The 18880-nt window shown below is 47.2% G+C and overlaps 1 protein-coding gene across 1 annotated transcript in view; it reads left to right on the plus strand.

Annotated features, from left to right (window-relative positions):
• Positions 1 to 866: 866 nt before the first annotated feature.
• SEMA3F (semaphorin 3F) overlaps positions 867 to 18880 on the plus strand; it is a 159064-nt gene continuing 141050 nt past the window's right edge. The window contains exons 1-2 of the mRNA XM_084839594.1: positions 867 to 1525; positions 13159 to 13318. Of these exons, the coding sequence (XP_084695720.1) occupies positions 13207 to 13318 (112 nt within the window). The 5' untranslated portion in view covers positions 867 to 1525; positions 13159 to 13206. The remainder of the gene's footprint in view (positions 1526 to 13158; positions 13319 to 18880) is intronic.

The following is an 18880-nucleotide window of genomic DNA, read 5'->3' on the forward strand; positions in this document are numbered from 1 at the left end:
ACCCACATCATTCGCTCACTCTCACTCCGGTATCCTTCCCCTCTCCCTTTTGCTTTCTGCCTCTTTCTCTCACGCCAACCCGTCCACCCCGCCTTCTGTCTCTCGCCCCATCCACCACCCTCCTTCCTCCCCCCCCCCATGGGACGAGAGACACTCCCTTGCAATCCACAGAATAACCCAGCCAGAGAGACAAAGGAATAACCCAGCCTTGTTTATTTATTTATTTCCCCCCTTTACCCCACCCCACCCCCAGCGCCTGTTTTGTCTGTCTCGTTCTCCCCCTGGATTCTTAGGAGAGCGGGTGAGTGTGTGTGTGTGTGTGTGGGGGGGAGAATCCCCATCCCCAACCGCATCCCCAAAGCAAGCTGGGAAGAAAGAGGCGAGAGATGTTTCCGCGAAAAGGGATTATGAGCCTAGATGGATTCAGATTAGGATCCTGTGCCTTGTGATTTCTGATGAGGGAATAAGTGGAGCTGGGCCCTGGATGGCAGAAGACGTCGCGAGGGAAACTGCTGAAACTGAGCCTAACCCGGGCCTCCGTGTGTGCGAGGAGCGGGGGGTAGGGAAGTCCTTCACTCTCTCGGGTGAGGGAGTTGCGTGAGCCACCCTAGCTGACACCCGGAGAGAGCGCTGGAATCCCGCGACCCGCTCGCTCGCTCGCTCGCTGCCGCTGCCTGCCAAGCCAGCCCCAGGGGAGGGGAGGGGCGGTACAGGTGGAAAAAGAGGTGGCGGCGGGGAGGAGAATGACAACGGGTCCAGCCCCCGCTTCGCTGCCGAGGAGGTGGGGACGGGGCGGGGCTATGCAAATCGCAGGCGGTAGAAGCCAATGGACTGAATAGGGTTTGGGTGCTCAATGTGAGAGAGGGGATTTGTGCGTGTGTGTTTATAGGGGGAGGGTGGTGGTTTATCCCCCCCCCTTTTTTTCTTTTTGCCAAGCGGGCAGGAGGCCACACTAATTATTATTTCTGCTTCCTTTCTCTCTCTCCTCCCCCCACCCATTATTATTATTATTATTACATTTCCCTCCTGCGCTCGTGCGCTCCTGCCTATCGGCCTGCAGAGAGAACTTGGAGAGGGCAAGCGCGCGTTGACACTCGGGCAAGCGGCGAGGGGAGCGGCGAAAAGTCAAGCCTACTGCTCCGCTGTGAAGGAGTCCCGCCCGGCTTGGCTGCCTCTGGAAACCGGTCTAGCTGCGAGGCCAGCGCTTCTATGGATTGGCCGAGAGATCGCGGGTCCTGAATTCGAAGTCCAGGATCCCGGAAGGTGCTACAGCAGCTCGATTGGAGCAACAGCGGCCCGCTTAGTTTGGTCAAAGGAAGAGAGCGGGATGGCGGTGGGACGCCGCGACCAGGACAGCTGGTGAGAAATGCCCGTTTGGGGTCGATAAGGGGTTCTTCCCCCTTTCTACTTGCGGAGTTGGGAGCAAGCGCTTCTGGGATCCTACCGCCAGCAGCCAAGTGCGGGATCTGTCCGGGAACAGTCTGAACGGGCAGCTTTTGCCCCTGCCCAGCTTCCATTCAGAAAGGTAGGTCTGCGTGCAGAGAGAGCTCAGCTTGTAACCCACCCCGCTCCCCATGCGCCTTTCTGATTGCGGCTCCGAATTCGTGGAGAGACTTCCAGCGCGATCCTAGATACAGGTCTCTCTCCTCGAAAAGTACGCCCCATTGAGTTCGATGGGATTGACTCCCGGGATTGCAGCCTCAGGTTCTTCTGTCAAAAGAGCAGCCGATCTCATTTGGGCGGGACTCTGTGTTAGCAAAGGTATATCATGGGAGGGGGCGAACCGAGAAGGGCGTGTGTGTGTGTGTGGGGGGGGAATGTCGATTTACCCGGCGCAAGGGTGGGTGCAGGTTCCACTTTCTGAGCCGCTGTCACATTACTCTGTTTCCTCCCTGTCCTTTTGAACATGGGTGTGTAGTACGAGGTGAGTGTGTGTGTGTGAGTGAGAGAGAGGCAGAAGGAAACCGAGAATATTAACCAAGGCCAAGGGAGCGGGAAGAACTGTTTAAAGCAGCAAACTTTCAGCGGCCTGTTCACACTCCTTCCGTCCGGGAAGCGGCTGGTTCAGTACTTTGCATCGCTGCGCCCGGAAAGTTGAGCAGAAATCCAGGAAAGTGGGAGTGAAGCGGGGGCGGAGAGGCAACAATCCTGACCAATTTTTACTCGGGGAAATTAGCCAGAGAGATGCCCGCCCGGGTCTGGCTGGTGTCCTGCCCCCACCCCCACTCTTCTTCCCCACTGCTAGAAGCCGCCAGCAAAAGGAGGCCTCAGTAATCCTGGGGCGTCAGAGGCTTCTCCAACAAGGTGTCTCCAACTCGTGGCTAGCTGAAGCGGGGAGCAGCTTTCCAGCGGGCGATTCTGCTGCGGTCGCGTCGGCTTTCTGTCTGGCGGTTGCTGAGGGTCGGGACGCGAGGGGAGGGGCAGTTAGATAAAACCCCGAAGCTGAGGGTTGCGATCGGGCTAATAGAGGAAAAAGCCAGCAGAGAGGCGTCACCTCTCCAGGTGAGAGGTGTCACTTCTCTAGACCAGAAGTGCCGGGGATGGGCGCCGGTCTTCTGGGGACCACTGTCGCTCTGCTCAACAACCCATTTAAAGCGTATTTGGCTTAAAAAAAACACTTCTGTGCAAACAAACCTTCTGAAATGTTCAGCTTCAAAGTTAAGTTGGTCTGAGGGCCCTTTTTCTATTTTCTTGGATAGATAAATGGTCATTGTCAATATTAATAAAGAACACTTAAAAGCTGGTTTTGAAGTGGTGGTGGTGGGTAGTGGACTGGGGGGGCGCCTTATCCCTGAGCGCCAGTGGCATAAGTGTGCCCAAGAGTTGCCACGGCCTCAGCTGTTGTTCCAGAGCAGGATTCACACGGCACTCTGAACTGAGAGGCACTTACCCTAGAGTAGGCTGGCTTGCGTCTTTGGGACGCGTGCGGAGGAAGGGAGGAGAGACTTAGGCTGCGATCCTCTGAATAAACTCCCTTGAACTCAGTGGGGCTTTCTTCTGAGTAGAGATGTCTAGGATTGCGCTCTTAGATCGTTTTCATGTGTGACTTACCTGAAGTCCCACTGAACTCAATAAGACGTTACTTACGATTAAACAAGCGTAGGGTCGCGCTACATAAATGCGCCACTGATTCAGCCCCCCCCCCCCATATCTCTCGCGCGCGTTCTTTGTGCTACGTGTGAATATTGGTCATGTGGGAAAGAAGTGCGGGCGAGAAAGAGAACGTGATGTAGCCGGTGCAGGTTTTATACTGTGCATGTTACAGACCAGATTCAGCCTCACGTGTGAACATGGTCTAACGGACTTTTTATATTTCTTCACACACAACAGGGCTGCGGGGTTAGCAGCAGGGCAGAAACTTGAGGCATATGAAACGTTTTCCTTGGCGCCAGAGAAAACGCAGCTCCTTTGCTCTGCCGGCCGTCTACGAGCCAAAGTCTCGTCCCGGCAGCAGCGGAGGGGAAGGGCTCGCGCTCGCTCGGGCTCTCCATTCCCGCTCATGCCTTTATTCCCCCCTCCCCACTTGGTTGTTCGGGTACTCCAGTAGCCCCGCTACGAGGGTGGTAGATGTGGCTCTGCGTGAGCTAACAAAACTCTGAGGGAAGAAGAGGTGTGTGTGTGTGTGGGGGGGGGGGGTTCGCCGGTCTCCCGCAGCGCTGACTCCGGCCAGCCCCGCGCCCGCTGCTGCGCCAGGTTGTTTCCGCGTTGGATTCATTCACGTGCCCGAGAACGACGCGACTGGCGGGTAGTGAATTAGCGCGCGTCAGGCTCGCATTCCTAGGGAGCCGCGTCTCCCGCCCTGCGCTCTAATTGGGCCGATGACTTCCTTCACCCAGCAGCCTCTTAGGCCTCGTGGCGCCCTCAGTTGTCTTTCGTGCCCACTCCAGGCCGACACAAGGGTGAGGCAAGGAGCGCGTTCATACGCCGCCGAGCGTCTGACGCCTCCCCCGCTGTATGTATGCGATAGAGAGTTCTTCGTGTGGAAGACAGGGCGCGTTTGTGCTGCCAGCGAGCATTCTGGGCCATGTAGGGTTTGGTTGTTTATATCCACCGTACAAAACCCCATCTGACTGAGCAAGAATTGCTGTAACCTCAGGAGGAAAAAGTTGGACCCTCACACAATTAAAGGAAGCTTAGTTAAATCATACGAGATTTTAGTTGGTTTGTTAACTAATCAACTGTGTATGTATCTGCACAGGAGTGAAGACAGTAAGTTCTGTAGCAAAAGAGAGAGAGAAAGAAGAAACTTACTTTCATCCTGTTTAAATGCATATATCTAGCACAGCTTTCCCCAATCCGGTATCCTTCAGTTGTCTTGGACTACAGCTCCCTTCACCCCAGGGGGTTATGGGAATTGTAGCCCAACACATTTGGAGGACACTAGGTTGGGGAAGGCAGGCTGTCCTAACAAGCACCATCTTAAACAAGGCATTCTCTCCTGCGTGAGAGAGAATGGAGAATGCCTCTATTAAAAATAGTGCTTGTTATGTACAGTTTTTGCAAGTACTTTTTCTATTAAAATTAATATATTAAAAACTCTGCAGCCCTAATTAATTGGGGTATTGCCTTAGTCAAAAGTTTTAAAAATCAGTTTCATTGAATAAATTAATTAAACATTGCAGCCCTGTGTGAGCTGGTGCCTTTCCTGCCCTACCTTTGTGCTAGGTAGCCCCGCTTCTCTCACTGCAGCGTGGATGAAAGACCATTTTCACAAATGAGACATAAATCATTGGGGGTGGGGGGATTGTTTTGTTGCATTTCCTAGGTCTGCAATTTCAATATACGACAGCTAGAACATGCATTTGAATTAAAAAATTGCCTCTCATATGGTTCTGCCTTCGACAAAACAACATTCAGGGTATTTTCACACTGGAGGCTTAAATTGGTGTGCTCTTAAATTGATCTATTATAATGCAAATGTAAAACCTTGGTTAGACTATACTGTACATTTCTCTGGTGCAATATATCCCGTGTTAATAACATTCGTATCTGCCACAAATAGAGGGAGAGAAGCTAAAGTGACCTTTTTTTAGTGTCACATGTCAAAATATGAGCTTACATAAAAGGAAGACATATCTGCACAATGTATATTTAACCTGTGGAACTAATTGTGGTGAGAACATCTAGAAGACTGTTTGAATAATTGGTTCACCAAGGAAATACTGGTCAGGTTGGAGGAGCAAAGGACCATCAATGGCTACCAGCCAAGATGGTTGCAGAGTGCACTTACCTTCTGCATGCCTCTAAACTGGGAGATGAACACTAGAGGACAGGCAATCCAGTAATTGTCTCATTTCTTTTGCATGCTGCTGCAAGCATTTGATTTTGTCAGAGAACAGAGACTGGGCTATAGTAATGACAGATGGGAACTGCACCAAAGTGTTGCAGCGTGGAGTGCTCCTGCTCTGGGTTCCAGCCAGCCTTTCCATCTTCCAGGATACTCTATTCCATTCTCCCTCTCATTTTCCACTTTTTCCCTCTCAACAGTGAGTCAGCCAGCATTCTTTGGCCACTGAGCATGCTCAGTCCTCCTGTTTTTTCCCCCCTATCTTTTTTGGTACTTCTTCAAATCTTCAGATTCTCCTCAGCCTGCTGATACCTTTTATGTGCAGGTGGTGCCATTTTAAATATGTAAGGATCCGCACTTGGAGAATGGGTTTGCTATTAGTATATCAGACTGGTTTTATCGATATGACATTTTTGTCTGGCTTTATCCCATTATACCTCTTTCTGGTGGCAGAGATGACAATATGTTCTTGAATTTGCACATCACCTAAGGATAGCTTGATGATATGAGGCCACTAGCAATCTACCCTAATCCAGACTACTGCAATGTGCCACAAAATCTGAGGTGTTCTGAGGCTTGCTTTAATGTTCTGCATGTGTGTGTGTTTCGATTAAAAATTTTAAAAATGATTTTATTTTTCTGTTGTTTTCTATTGGCCTAACAGCTAATAGAAACCCCAAGGTGTTAGTAGCTAGACAGACTGGGACCACTCTTTAAAATAACTGGGTATCCAAACACAAAATAAATCATCTGCCCTTTTCTTCAGCACACAGGCAGTTTTATTGGCTTCTCTGTTGGAGGTGGGTGGGGGGGTGGGTTATGCAACAGTAAAAATCTAGGCAACTTATCTTAGTGTCATCAAAACATACTCAGCTGAAGGCATTTGACTCAAATGCAGAGTTCATCGCATTTACTCATATGGCCTATTTTTGTTGTGGAAGGAGTTATATAGCTCAGTGTTAGATCGCCTACTTTATAAAGGCAGAAAGTACCAGGTTCAAGCCCTGGCATCTCCCAGTCAAAAGGATCACAAGTAGCAGAGCTGAAGCTGGGAAGTACTCTCCCTGGCAACGTAGAGAACCCCTGTCAGTCAGTCAGGCAATACTTGGCTAGATGGATTGGTGGCCTGATAAAACAAGCCTACATATTCCATATCTAACCACTTAAGAGTAGTTTTCTAATGTGTCCCCTACTCCTGGCAGAATTTTCAGAAGTGGTTTCTGTGGAAGGCAGTCAACATGAAAAGGGGAGGCTACACAGAGAAAGTTCTGCTCCCTTCCTCCTGAATTAATGGTTGTGAGAAACTCCCACTAACAATTGGCCGGATGGAATAAAATGTTCTGGGGGGATTCTGCCGCCTCTACAGAGTCCAGGGAAACACAGGAATAAGGCTGTAGTGCTGCCATGTGGAGCAGAGGGTTACATGTGGCTGCAGTTCAGCATAGTTTGGTCAAGTTACTAGAACTGTGCCCTGGCCAGAAGCGGCAAAGATTTTGCTAGTGTCGTTGTCCATTCTTGTGCACGCACATATTAGTCATGGAGTTGTTAATAATTTCCTTTCATATTCCTGATCCCCTCTCTTTCTGTCTTTCCCCGATAATTTCCTGTTCTGTAAGCTCCTTTCTCAAGAGGCTCAGATGCATGTACTGACATTTACAAACTGAAACTGATCAGAGACCCCTCTCTTCCTGAACAGATGCACCAAGAGCCAGCAGAAGGGGTCCCCAACCTTTCCTTTCTTCCTTTATAATCACAGCTCAGAAGTGGCTGGATTAATATCTACTTATTTACAAGGGCTGAAAAGTGGCTGAGCCTCACATGCAAAAAGGATCTCCAGGAATAGCACACTAGTTCATTCCTAAGCTTGCACAGTAGCATATTAGCCTGTTCAGTCTGCTTCCATCAACAGAGAGACTGAAATTGTAGAGCCAATACAGTTCTGGACAATAGTATGCTCTTGATCTGTTTGCTTTTCTCTCCCAGCTTTCTCTCCCTTCTTTCTCCTCTTTTTCTCCTTCTCTTTTTCCTTCCCTCCTTCCCTCCTTGCCTCCTTCCTCTTTTCCTTCTGTTCTTCCCCCTCCTCCCTCCTTTCCCCCTCCTTCTCTGCTCTTTTCCTTTGTTTGCCATCTCACTCACTCTCATTGGCACGCACAGCACAATCCAAATGCAATATCGGTATTTGCCAGAACTATTTCCCAAGGACGGCAGGGGTTTGATTTAACTGCAGCCGATTGTAGCTTTTATTTCACAAGGTAATTTGGGTTTTAGACATTCTGGTTCCAAAAAGGCCTGATGTGTGTGCTGAGTGAAGAATCTCCAAAAGGGGAAGTGCGAATGTGTGCAGAAAGAAAGACAAATAATACAAATATTTACCTAGCGCAAAAGAAATTGCTATGATATATTGCCCCTGGGAAACTTTAACTCCTGCAATTGTGGTGTATTGCCCACAGCTGAAGAAAGCTTCATCCTCCTGGGGGCCCATCCATTACTCTAAACGTCCTTAGAGCAAGTCTGGATTTGTTTGACTGAGTCCAAGGATTTTCCTGTGAAATCCCTGAAGTTTGTTTCTGTCATTAACTCCCACTTCCTTGCATCTCACTAGTCAACCAGAGGGGGCAGTGTTGAGACGGAGTGATGCCCCTGCCCCCTCTCACCCAACCCCAAGTATTCCTCAAAGTACAGCAGAGAGGGCAGTTCTGCCACTGTTAGCTGTTTGGCTGGTTTCTCTCTCCCTCATTGTGTGTGTGTGTGTTTCCTGCAAATTGATCTTGGTCAGCCTGACAATCTCTTCTAAGAAGCTGGCTGCTGTGCTAATAACATGTATGCTATACATTAGGTCTGAGGTTTTCAGATACCATAGTTGCAAGGGAGGGACTCTAAATACCTAGAGGGGTTTTGCCTGCTCACATGTACACACACTGTTTGAATAGTTTTAACATGGTTTATAACTGCATCCATATGTACTCTTAGTACAATAGAAACAGAACAAGGGAAGGGAACTTTTGGCGCATGCATGTTGCTATCATATTCCTGATGTGGTAGAGGAGGGAGTCAAGCCCTTGTGATCCATGCAAGCATGAGCATTCTGGGGCATATGCTGTGGGAAAGGCAGTGGAGGGTCAGTTACCTCTGCCTGAACAAGAAGAGAGCAAGGAAGAGCCAGAGGGCTGGAGAATATTTGGGGCGGGGGAGGGCAGAGGGAAGTGTCATCATACCAGTGATCCACCTTCCAATACCGTTCCAAGGGCTGTGATCAGATGCCACATGTAGCATCCAGACACGTAGCATCCAGACAAAATTTATTTATTTATTTATTTATTTAATTTCTATACCGCCCAATAGCTGAAACTCTCTGCGCGGTTCACAAAAATTAAATCCAAACAACACACAGTAAAACAATTTAAAATATACAGAACATTAAAACCACAATATAACAATACAACCACAATAAAACCTAGCAGCAGTGCAAGAGTTTAAAAGACAGATTTAAAACAGCAAAGATAAAAATTTAGAAAGCTAAAATGCTAAAATGCCTGGGAAAATAAAAAGGTCTTCACCTGGCGCCGAAAGGAATACAATGTAGGCGCCAGGCGAACCTCACTAGGGAGCTCATTCCAGAGCCGGGGTGCCACAGCAGAAAAAGCCCTCCTCCTAGTAGCCACCCGCCTCACTTCCTTTGGCAGGGGCTCACGGAGAAGGGCCGCTGCTGATGATCTTAAGGTCCGGGCAGGCACATATGGGAGGAGGCGATCCTTCAGGTAACCTGGCCCCAAGCCGTTAAGGGCTTTGAATGTTAACACCAGCACTTTGAATCGGGCCCGGAAATGGACTGGCAGCCAGTGCAGCTGGAAAAGTACTGGCGTAATATGAGCTCGCAGGCCAGTCCCTGTTAACAATCTTGCTGCCCTATTTTGGACCAGCTGAAGTTTCCGGACCGTTTTCAAAGGCAGCCCCACGTATAACGCATTGCAGTAATCCAGATGAGAAGTTATCAGAGCATGGATAACTGTAGCAAGGCTATCTCTGTCCAGATAAGGGCGTAGTTGGTATACCAGCCTAAGCTGATAAAAAGTGCTCCGTGCCACTGAGTTCACCTGTGCCTCAAGTGACAGTTCTGGATCCAAGAGCACCCCCAAACTACAAACCTGATCCTTTAGGGGGAGTGCAACCCCCTCCAGAACAGGTTGAATATCACCTAGCCGGGCAGACGAACCACCCACTAACAGTACCTCCGTCTTGTCTGGATTGAGTTTCAGTTTATTAGCCCTCATCCAGTCCATTACCGTGCCTAGGCACTGACTCAGAACAGTCACTGCCTCACCTGGTTTTGATGTAAAAGAGAGGTAGAGCTGGGTGTCATCTGCATATTGATGGCACCTCAGCCCACACCTCCGGATAACCTCCCCCAGCGGTTTCATGTAGATGTTAAACAGCATGGGGGATAAAATAGAGCCCTGTGGAACCCCATGGCACAATTGCCATGGCACAGAGCAGTAATCCCCCAGCACCACCTTCTGGAATCGGCCATCCAAGTAGGAGCGGAACCACTGTAGTGCAGTGCCTCCTACTCCCAACCCAGACAACCTATCCAGAAGGATACCATGGTCGATGGTATCGAAAGCCGCTGAGAGGTCCAGGAGAATCAACAGGATCTCACTCCCCCTGTCCCTCTCCCGGCAGAGGTCATCCCACAGGGCAACCAAGGCAGTTTCCGTTCCAAAACCAGGCCTGAAGCCCGATTGAAATGGATCTAGATAATCCGTTTCATTCAACAGTGCCTGGAGCTGTCCTACAACCACCCGCTCAAGCACCTTGCCCAGGAAGGGGATGTTGGCCACTGGCCTATAATTGTTAACATCCTCTGGGTCCAGGTTAGGCTTTTTCAGGAGTGGTCTAAAATGCTACCTAATGCCTAGGCAGTGGGGAAGAAGATCAACCTGGCCCCAACCGTGCTGCCTGGAAGAGGTGGCAGGATCGGCAGACGTTTCTTGCAATTACCAGAGTCACATGCTGAGTACAAATCCATGTGTGTACCTGTGACTGTATTACATGGGCAAAAGATCATGGGCTGGACCTAGTTGCCTTAGTTTTGATGGTTTTGCACACATGATACTGTTTCGGTTATTCTGTTTGTTAGCACTTGTTCCATCTCTTTAGACTGCAAACTCCTGTAATTTACAGTGTTTGCTCAGCTCTCCAGCAAGGTAAGCTTCTCAATAATGTATCTAAAATCTTACAAGTCCAGTTAAGTTAAAATCAATTACAGCTTTTTCATTTACTTCCAGAGAAGGTGGGTTGCACCCAAAGCTTTGTTGCTCCATGGAAGAAACAGCTCCTCTGAATGCCAAAACAGGGCTCTGTATAGTGGTCTACATTGCATTTTGGCTACCTCTCTCGTGTAACAAACTGTGAAGTAATTTGTGTGCAGTATTCAGTTATTTTGATGTAGCTCAGGATGCTGAACTTGTATGTAGGAATAATTTGCAGTTACCCTGGAGTAACTGTTTTTGTAAGCCTCCACCAACTGACATTGCAGAAAGCAGACAAATTATGCTGTGGTTAGCAGTCCGGTTGTATGGACAGTTAGCCTGTGGTATAAAAAGCAGTTCCTCCAGGGAAACGGGGCCAGGAAGCTATCTTTGGTTCAAATCCAGAGGGGCTGGGTAAAGGGCAAAGGTGCATTTTGTGTTGGGATGTGGTTTGTACGTATGTGTGTCTTAGTGAAGTGGGGAAAGCTGTGTGTAACTTACACTTCGGGATGAACAAAGGTAATGTTGTAAATTACACACACTCAGTCCCATCTGAATTCTGGCTAGCCACTTTCACAGGGCCCCTGGCACTCTTATCTAGGCAAGGCTGTCAAATCTTTTCCAGTTCAGAGCCCCAGTGGAACCCAGCTGGTGTGGTACACACACTCACTTAAAAAAGAGAAAGAAATCTACTTTTAGGGAGAATGCATTTTGTCTTTTAAATAATTAAGTCCAGATTTCTCCTGACTAGAAAGTGGAGAATGTACTGTACAAGTATTCCTTCCCCTGGTTGACTTCATATCTGTGCTCAGCGGGAGGGCAAAGAGGTGGTTCATATAGTAGGAGTTGCAGCCTCCGTTCTCTCTCTCCCCTTCTGTCTCTGTGGGGAAGGGGCACTCTTGCGGGGGTGGAGGAGTCCCTAGTGGGTGGGCTGCTCTGGCTCTCCCTGCCATAGGATAGGGCTATAACGACTCTTTTCATTCCTGAGACGACTTGATTACTGCCCTTCAATCAAACCCTGTTTACTTTACCAAATGAGAGCAGCATGTGAGCTTGTTAATTGCAGTTGGGCTCCTATGGCCTGATACTCATTCCTTCCGCAGGCTCCTCCAACTGCACTGGGAAATTCTGATGCTCTGGTAGGGAGGCAGTGACCCTGGTTAGAGTTCAGTTGGCAAAAAGACACACAGGGTCCACTTGTGTATCAAGAGTACCACAGCAGCTGGGATTGATCTTATTGAAACCATAAATATTGATACATGTTCCTGATTAATTATTTACATTACCTATAGTTACCTATGCATGTAGATGCAGAATGCTGCTATGGCAAATGTTTCTTAAAACTTACACACTGACATGCTCGCTCAGTGCTTGGATCTCTTTTCATACAAGACTAGAGGAAAGAGGAGACTTCCTAGTGCCATATCTGTATCAGCTCTCTGCAGCATGCACTGCAGTTATTTTCTTCCTTTGAAGTCTTGAGGACCAGAAATAATGCAGAAGTCTTAAAGTTATTCAAGGCTGGAGGCCCAAGGAATTGGAAAAGCTTCACAATCAAACCCAGAAAGGAGCAAAGTTGGGCCAAAGAAAATCGAAATATCTAGAAGATGTTCCAAAGTGTGCGGTGTGTGCCAGAACATACTCAATAGTGGGCAGAGCATAAGGCCAAACGTACCCATAATATTATAGATCTGCAGAACAAGAATGGGGTTGAAGGTCAGGATCTTCTGTATCCCAGCAGCCCACAAAAGTTGGCCCTCATTACTCCTAAAGTATGGCTGGTTCACACAGAGCAGCCCTCCTCCAACTGGGCACCTTCCAGATGTCCCATACTACAACTCCCATCATCCCCAGCCAATGGGCCCGTTGACTAGGGATGATGGGAGTTGTGGTCCAACACATCTGGGGGCACCAGGTTCGGGGGAGGCTGACACAGAGGAAGTGTAACATGTGAACTAGGTGGTCTCAGGTGTGGTTTAGTTAAGTTTTACACGGCCATCTGGCACTAGATCATGAATGCATAGTAATGACAAAGGATGTAAGACAGACTTATTTCAGAGGCACAATATAGTATGAACCCATTCTGATTAGGCCATATTAACCAGTAACGAAGAAACTAGTGTGGTCTGTCCTCTGTGTGTTGCTTTTGCTGGTGTCTGCCTAAAGACATTTCACCCAGCAGTTCATCACAATTCCAGGTGGGCACCACAGCATGTCATCAGGAATGTTCTAGGGAAAGTCAAACACCATTTCCACCAAGATGTCCCCTGTGCTCCCTGTGGGAACGTGAAAGCTGTGCGACTCACAGCGTTCCTTCCCAGCTGGGCCATCATGGAGAGAAGCACTCTGCGACAGCATCCCTCTCTCCCACTTCAAAATTAAAGTTTGTCTTACCTGATCTGTTTATAAGTGCAACTGAAATTAAGTTAACTGATGAGGTCTGTGCACTGGAGAACTGTGCCAGCTTCTAAAGATTAGACTGTAGAATTGTTACACCTGCACATTTCTCTGCCCAAAGGTAGAACTGAACAGAAGAGCAGAATGACTCTTAAGAGGAATACATTTCAGTTGTTCCGTTCAGGGTAATAATGCTTCTGTCTTCTCTTTCCCCTTCTCCACTAGACTTCCTAGGAATTCTGCCTGGATTTTGGAACCACAGCAATCCCCACCATGCCACTAGTTGGCTTTTTGCTCTGGGCCACCCTGCTAATTGTGGGCTGGTGGCCATCCTACTCCAAGGATTACCTCTTTGCTACTCCAAGGGTGCAGCTCACTTTCAAAGGTAAGGCGCAGTCTCTATGTTAAAACAGCATTACACTATGGTGGTGGTCTTATCAGGGTTACATTTTCTGGCAGTTAGTGGCTTGTTGAAAGTTCTGTATCCAGAATGTGTCTCAGAAGTGCCAAGATCCAGACCTGGAGGTCCCGTTTTAATTTCAAGTGCATCAGAATGGCCACTCCCTATCTTTCCAAGGAAGCTACTCTCTGCAGCACATTCCCTTGGGATCCTAGCCATGATTATGAAGAATTCTTTTCTGGAATAGGTTCCGAGAAGCCCCTGGGCTAGCCGCCTACATCAATCAAGCACGTGGTGCATTGCACTCCAGTGTCTCTCTCCATCTGGAGATAACTGGCCTTGCAGCTTGTGGAGTTTCCTCAGATTTCTTTTAGAGTCAAGCACCGTGGCTGGCACTGCAGGCAGCAGATTGACAGCTCAGTGAACCCAAGCTGCTATGTGTGCTGAGAAGTTGGCAGCAAGTCACATACGAGCTCCCTAGGAAGGGATGCAGTGCTGCAAATGGATCATCCTCCTGCCAATGCCAAGGAGGAGACAGGTGTTGGGATGTGCTGTCTGTGAATCTTCAGGGTTAGCTGGTGTGAGGCAATGATTGCCTGTGAAGGATGATGAAATGAATTAACACATTGACCTCCTACTGACAGGGTAGCATCAACATGTGACTATCCACTGGGAGCAAATTTTAGAGTATACCTTACATGTAAATTTCCTCCTGGCCTTCCTTCTTTCTCCTGGGGAGACAACCTACTGTGCATCTCAGGGCAAATATATTTGTAGGCTGCAACTTCTGTGTTTGTCAGGGGTGTGGCATGAAGGCTTCTGCTTTCATTACACGATGTTCCCACACTTTCTTTTGATACTTGCAGCATGGAATTACATGATGTTGTTAGGCTTATGAAGAAAGTTGAGAGATTTACAGACCAAAGGAGGTGTTCCTGGAAAATAACAAGAATGAGGCAGAATTTCCCTCTGTATGGTGTAGTGCCCAGGGGAGGGGGTGTTGAGATTTGGCAGTGAATCCTCTGAATTGCGCTGTGATTTTAATTGCAAAAATATCATTTGTGTCTGGCTTTGGGCATTAATTACAGGATGCATAGAGCCCACAGAAGCTCATCTGTAGCAAATCTGAGATTGGGTTTGTACATAATGTGTGCCTATTGTTGAGAGCATGGATGATATTCTGGAGGTGACGGGCTCGACCTTGGGGGAGCTGGGGGTGGTGACAGCCGACAGGAAGCTCTGGCGTGGGCTGGTCCATGAGGTCATGAAGAGTCAGAAGCAACTGACCTAATAAACAACAACAATGTTGAGAGCCATAATCTTTTGCATATTCCTTCATGTGAGTTTTATTATAAGCCAATGTGCAGACACTTACCTTGCAACTGTGTGACTATTTTTGTTCCTTCAATGCTTTTTTTTTTTTTTTTTGGTAAGTAGACTTCTGTTATATTCCCATGCTGACAGGATGTGGGGGCTGGCAGTGGCAGAAGGAGATTATTTAGTGATGGGGGAGCACAGGCTTGCTATTAGATTCAGCAGGGAAGAACAGGGAAACAGCCTCTGGTGTCCATGAGTTGTAATTGCCACCAATCTGCAGGATGTCTGGCTGTTGTTGTAGCCCTGCAACTACAGGGATGTGTGAAAGTGATTTCTGTGTATGCCTGACATACTTCACCTGTACCTCTTATACTTTACTCTGGCAGAGAACTTAAGAGAAATGACCAAACTGATTACCCTTAGCTAATTACCTATATCTGGAATAGGGATTAATACTGACATACCTTGCAGGGTTGTTGTACGGATTACAACTAAATAATGCATGTGAAGCACTTTGGACACTTGAAATACAACTATGATTACTCTAAGCAAGCATTTGTTCCGGAATTTGCAATGTTAAATTATGAATAAGAGGGACTTGTCCTGCACATATTCTCTGCAGGGTGACCAAACGCAAAAGAAAACTGTGCTCCTCTACCTCTGATAGTTGTACAGAAGAGGGAATCTTGGCACCTTATCATTCAGGGTGAGTGAACTATGGCAAGTACAGGCACCTAGTTCTTTTGTGCATCTGCTCATCCTAGTAATTTTTTATCAAGTCATATCAATGACAAGTATTCTAATTGATTTAGAAGGTAGTATGGATTAGCTGATATGCCACTGGGCTGCAATGTGATATACCTGGGGTATAAAAGCACAGTGATGTTGATTCACTGCCATACGTGTGCAGATATGATGAGATCTTCTTCCTGGTCCCTGTGGATTTATGTAAAGGAATCTTAACCACTCTCAGTAAGTCAGGAAAAAGCTTAGTTATATCAAAGTCTGCTGCAGCAGCATTTGGAGTTATCTGGATTTAATTCTCCAGCATCACTGTAGCCCAATCCTGTACAACTCAGGCCACCATCCATGTGCAGTGGCTCATCATTGGCTTGATAACATCTTTGTTGGGTTGCCTGTCCACAGGGCTGATGTCAGAGGTAAGCATGGCTGGGCACCTGCTGTAGTCCACACCCATGCAGAGGACCCACTGCCAACACTTGGAGACTTCTGGTCCTGCTTGTGTGCTTGTGTTCCTTCTCCTCCCTGTCACTGCTTGTTCACCTGCCCTCTCTAAGCATGCAAGCAGTGGCCAGCATTAGAAGACAGAACAGCATCCTTCATTTGCCTTCGGTTCTCCCTCCGGGCAGCTGTACAAATTGAGTACAGAGGGTGAAGGCAAGTGAATGGACAGCAGAGATGGAAACGAGAAGGAGGAGGACCCATTGGGGCGTCTTGCCCAAAGGCTCCCCACAACCTGGAGCTGGCACTGTTTGTCCAGGGCAGCCATAAACAGGACATGGAAGGCCAGAGTACACGGCCATACCATGCAGGCCTGGCCTAGCCTTTCTCTTCCATCCTTCTGCCTTCTACTACAAGTAGCTCCACCGTGTCTAGAGTTGCATTCTGAGTGCCCATCTCTTTCACAGGCAAGTACTTTGCTCTCCAGAGCAACTTAACCTTTTCTTTGGAGTTTGAACAGTTTCATCAGAGAGCATGGGGTTGGCAGAAACTTGATCCATCCTGCTGTTAAGTTCTCTCTCTGTGTGTATACTCAATTGAGATCCTCTTTGGGGCCTATTTAAAGATTTCTGTGTCCTGTAGGAGAAGGGAGAGGTTGAAATCAATGACTTTGAAAAAACAGTGTCTTTGAGCCTTTATAAGAAGCTTTGGTTTCCTGTTGTTACTCTACAGTAAAAAAAAAAAAAAAAAAGTGGGGAAGCTCTACCTTGGCCAGAGAGTTTTGTTTTTCACTACATCACCTGACTCTGGGGTTCTGGGGCTTTGACAAAAACAGCAATAATAAATAATAAATCATGAGACTTGGCACTGGAGCTGAAGGCAGCTTGGAAAGGACTGGAATGGCAAAGACATCAAAAGGGATGGGAGAACTTGGGTAGCAGGGGGTGGATGGAAGAAGCAGGAGAGACTAGAGCCGCAACAAATGAGAGAGGAGGCAGGGCTGACTATTAAAAGCATGCAGTTTAGATAAGCTGGGGCTCCAGAGGACAATCTAAAAACATCTCAAGGGCATTAAGCCCAGGAGCAGGGGAGGCAAGGTGAAGAGAACAGGAATTCAGTGTCAGAAGGAAGTGCTGCCTTGGAAAAGATATCAGGGAGTGTTCAATGCCTGGAGGGGAGAACAGTATTTGCCAGAGGAGGAGTTGCAAGCAGCCTCATTTGGAACTGTGGGAAGCACATTTTCTGCTTGGTGGGAAAGATTTGATTTAATTCCCTTGGCTGTACTGATCAGGGTGCATGCATATTGCCACTATTTCCATGTCTCTCCCTCTCTCTGTATGTGTGTATAACTGAGAACAGTGAGATAATAACTATGCCAGTAGCATGGCATGGGGGGGGGGGGGCTTATGAGGTTTAATAGTTTTGCTCAGCGTTTTTCTTTACTGACCATTCTTCAGATGGGCCCCACATTTGCTGGACCTGCAGCTAGCTGTTGTCTGGTATCCCTGCACTGCAGTAACCATACTCTACATATCCAGCAACACATGCTTTAATGCAAATACCATTCCTGAGCTGGCCTGCGTGCCCAGGGACAGTGGGATTAGTGCTGGACGGATAAGCATTATTAAGCATGGTATGTAGCAGAAATGCTTGTACATGTTCACTTCCAGGTCTCTTGGGAACTTCTTCTGAATCAACCCTTGATTTTTCCCAAATCAAGAGCCTGATCCTGCTCTCATTCACAGGACTGCCTTTTACCATGACAGACTTGTAATAAGCGCATGTTAACTTTTGACTGCAGCACCACAGGTAGGCTGAAGCAGACCTATGTGTGAATTAGGCTTTAGCACTCAGCTAGAACTGCTCTCAAAGTGTTGTCTGTTACCGAGTGCACAATCTGATGGGAACTTGGTGTATGCTGGCTGGCAGGCATATGACCACCTCCATGTTTAACAGCATAGCCAACAGTAAGCCTGGGATGAGTAAATTTTGTGGCTGCAACAGCGTGAGATGGTCTTATGACTACCCCTGCTCTGCACTGCAAGTCAGGCTTCTCACAAGTAACATCAAAATTAAGCCTTTGCTTAACTAGAGCAATCATCTCTCCCAGTGAGGCATTCCCAATTTTACTCACCTTTCTCATTCTTGAAGTCCATCTACCCCTGTTTGCTGATATCACAGACACATTATTTGCATTATGGAATAGAGACCAAAAAAGCTGGGTCTAATTGCAACTAGAAGGTAAAAATTAATGGGGTTATCTCCCTGCAGTTAAACTCTACTTACTGAAAGCATTACATATTACCCCCTTTTTTTTCTTTTTCTTCTTCTTTTTTTTTTTTACCAATCTCTACATAGATTTGATGGCCAGTTTTAACTGATAGCCAGTGTTGCCTGGATCCCCCTCTGGTCAGTTTCTATGAGCTGGTTAAAAAAATCTATTCTGAAACTTTTCCTGTTGTCTTTGCTGTGAACTACTGTAGGTATAGGACTGTTTTTGTGATCTGCTGTTGTTGCATGCTGTTTTGGATGGGGTTGATATTTTTTCTTATGTTTTTAAAAAAACCATTTAATTGGTTTGATAGTACTTTGTTTAGATGCTGTGTATTGTCCTGAGAATCTTTGGGTAAAGCGAGCAACTTTCAAATGTAATAACTAAATAAATGCAGGAGTTGTATTTGCCTTCATTCACTTAGGGTCTAAAACACATGTTTAGACAGGAAAAACAGTCCTGGCATGGCTGGCTGGGGAATGCTGGGAATTGTAAGACTTTTTATGTCTAAACATGCATAGGATTGCACCCTTAGCTCTTTAATCACATTGTCTTTGAAAGTTCCTCTAAAAGGGCTGGAATAAATCATTTAAACATACAGAACAGAAGTTAAGCCTATTTTGTGCTTGAGAACACTGTAAATAATATAAGATGTGATAAAACCATGAGGTTTAGCAACTTTTAGAGGAAATATAAAATCACCTGCCTGACCTTTCTCCTTTTACTCTGTAGTGAAATTAGAAAAGCCCCCATGTACTAGGAGTTTGTGCATTCTC

Source organism: Heloderma suspectum, chromosome 2 (genome assembly GCF_057233095.1).
Source record: "Heloderma suspectum isolate Gila_16-S chromosome 2, 16-S_ref, whole genome shotgun sequence".
Classification (NCBI taxonomy): domain Eukaryota; kingdom Metazoa; phylum Chordata; class Lepidosauria; order Squamata; family Helodermatidae; genus Heloderma; species Heloderma suspectum.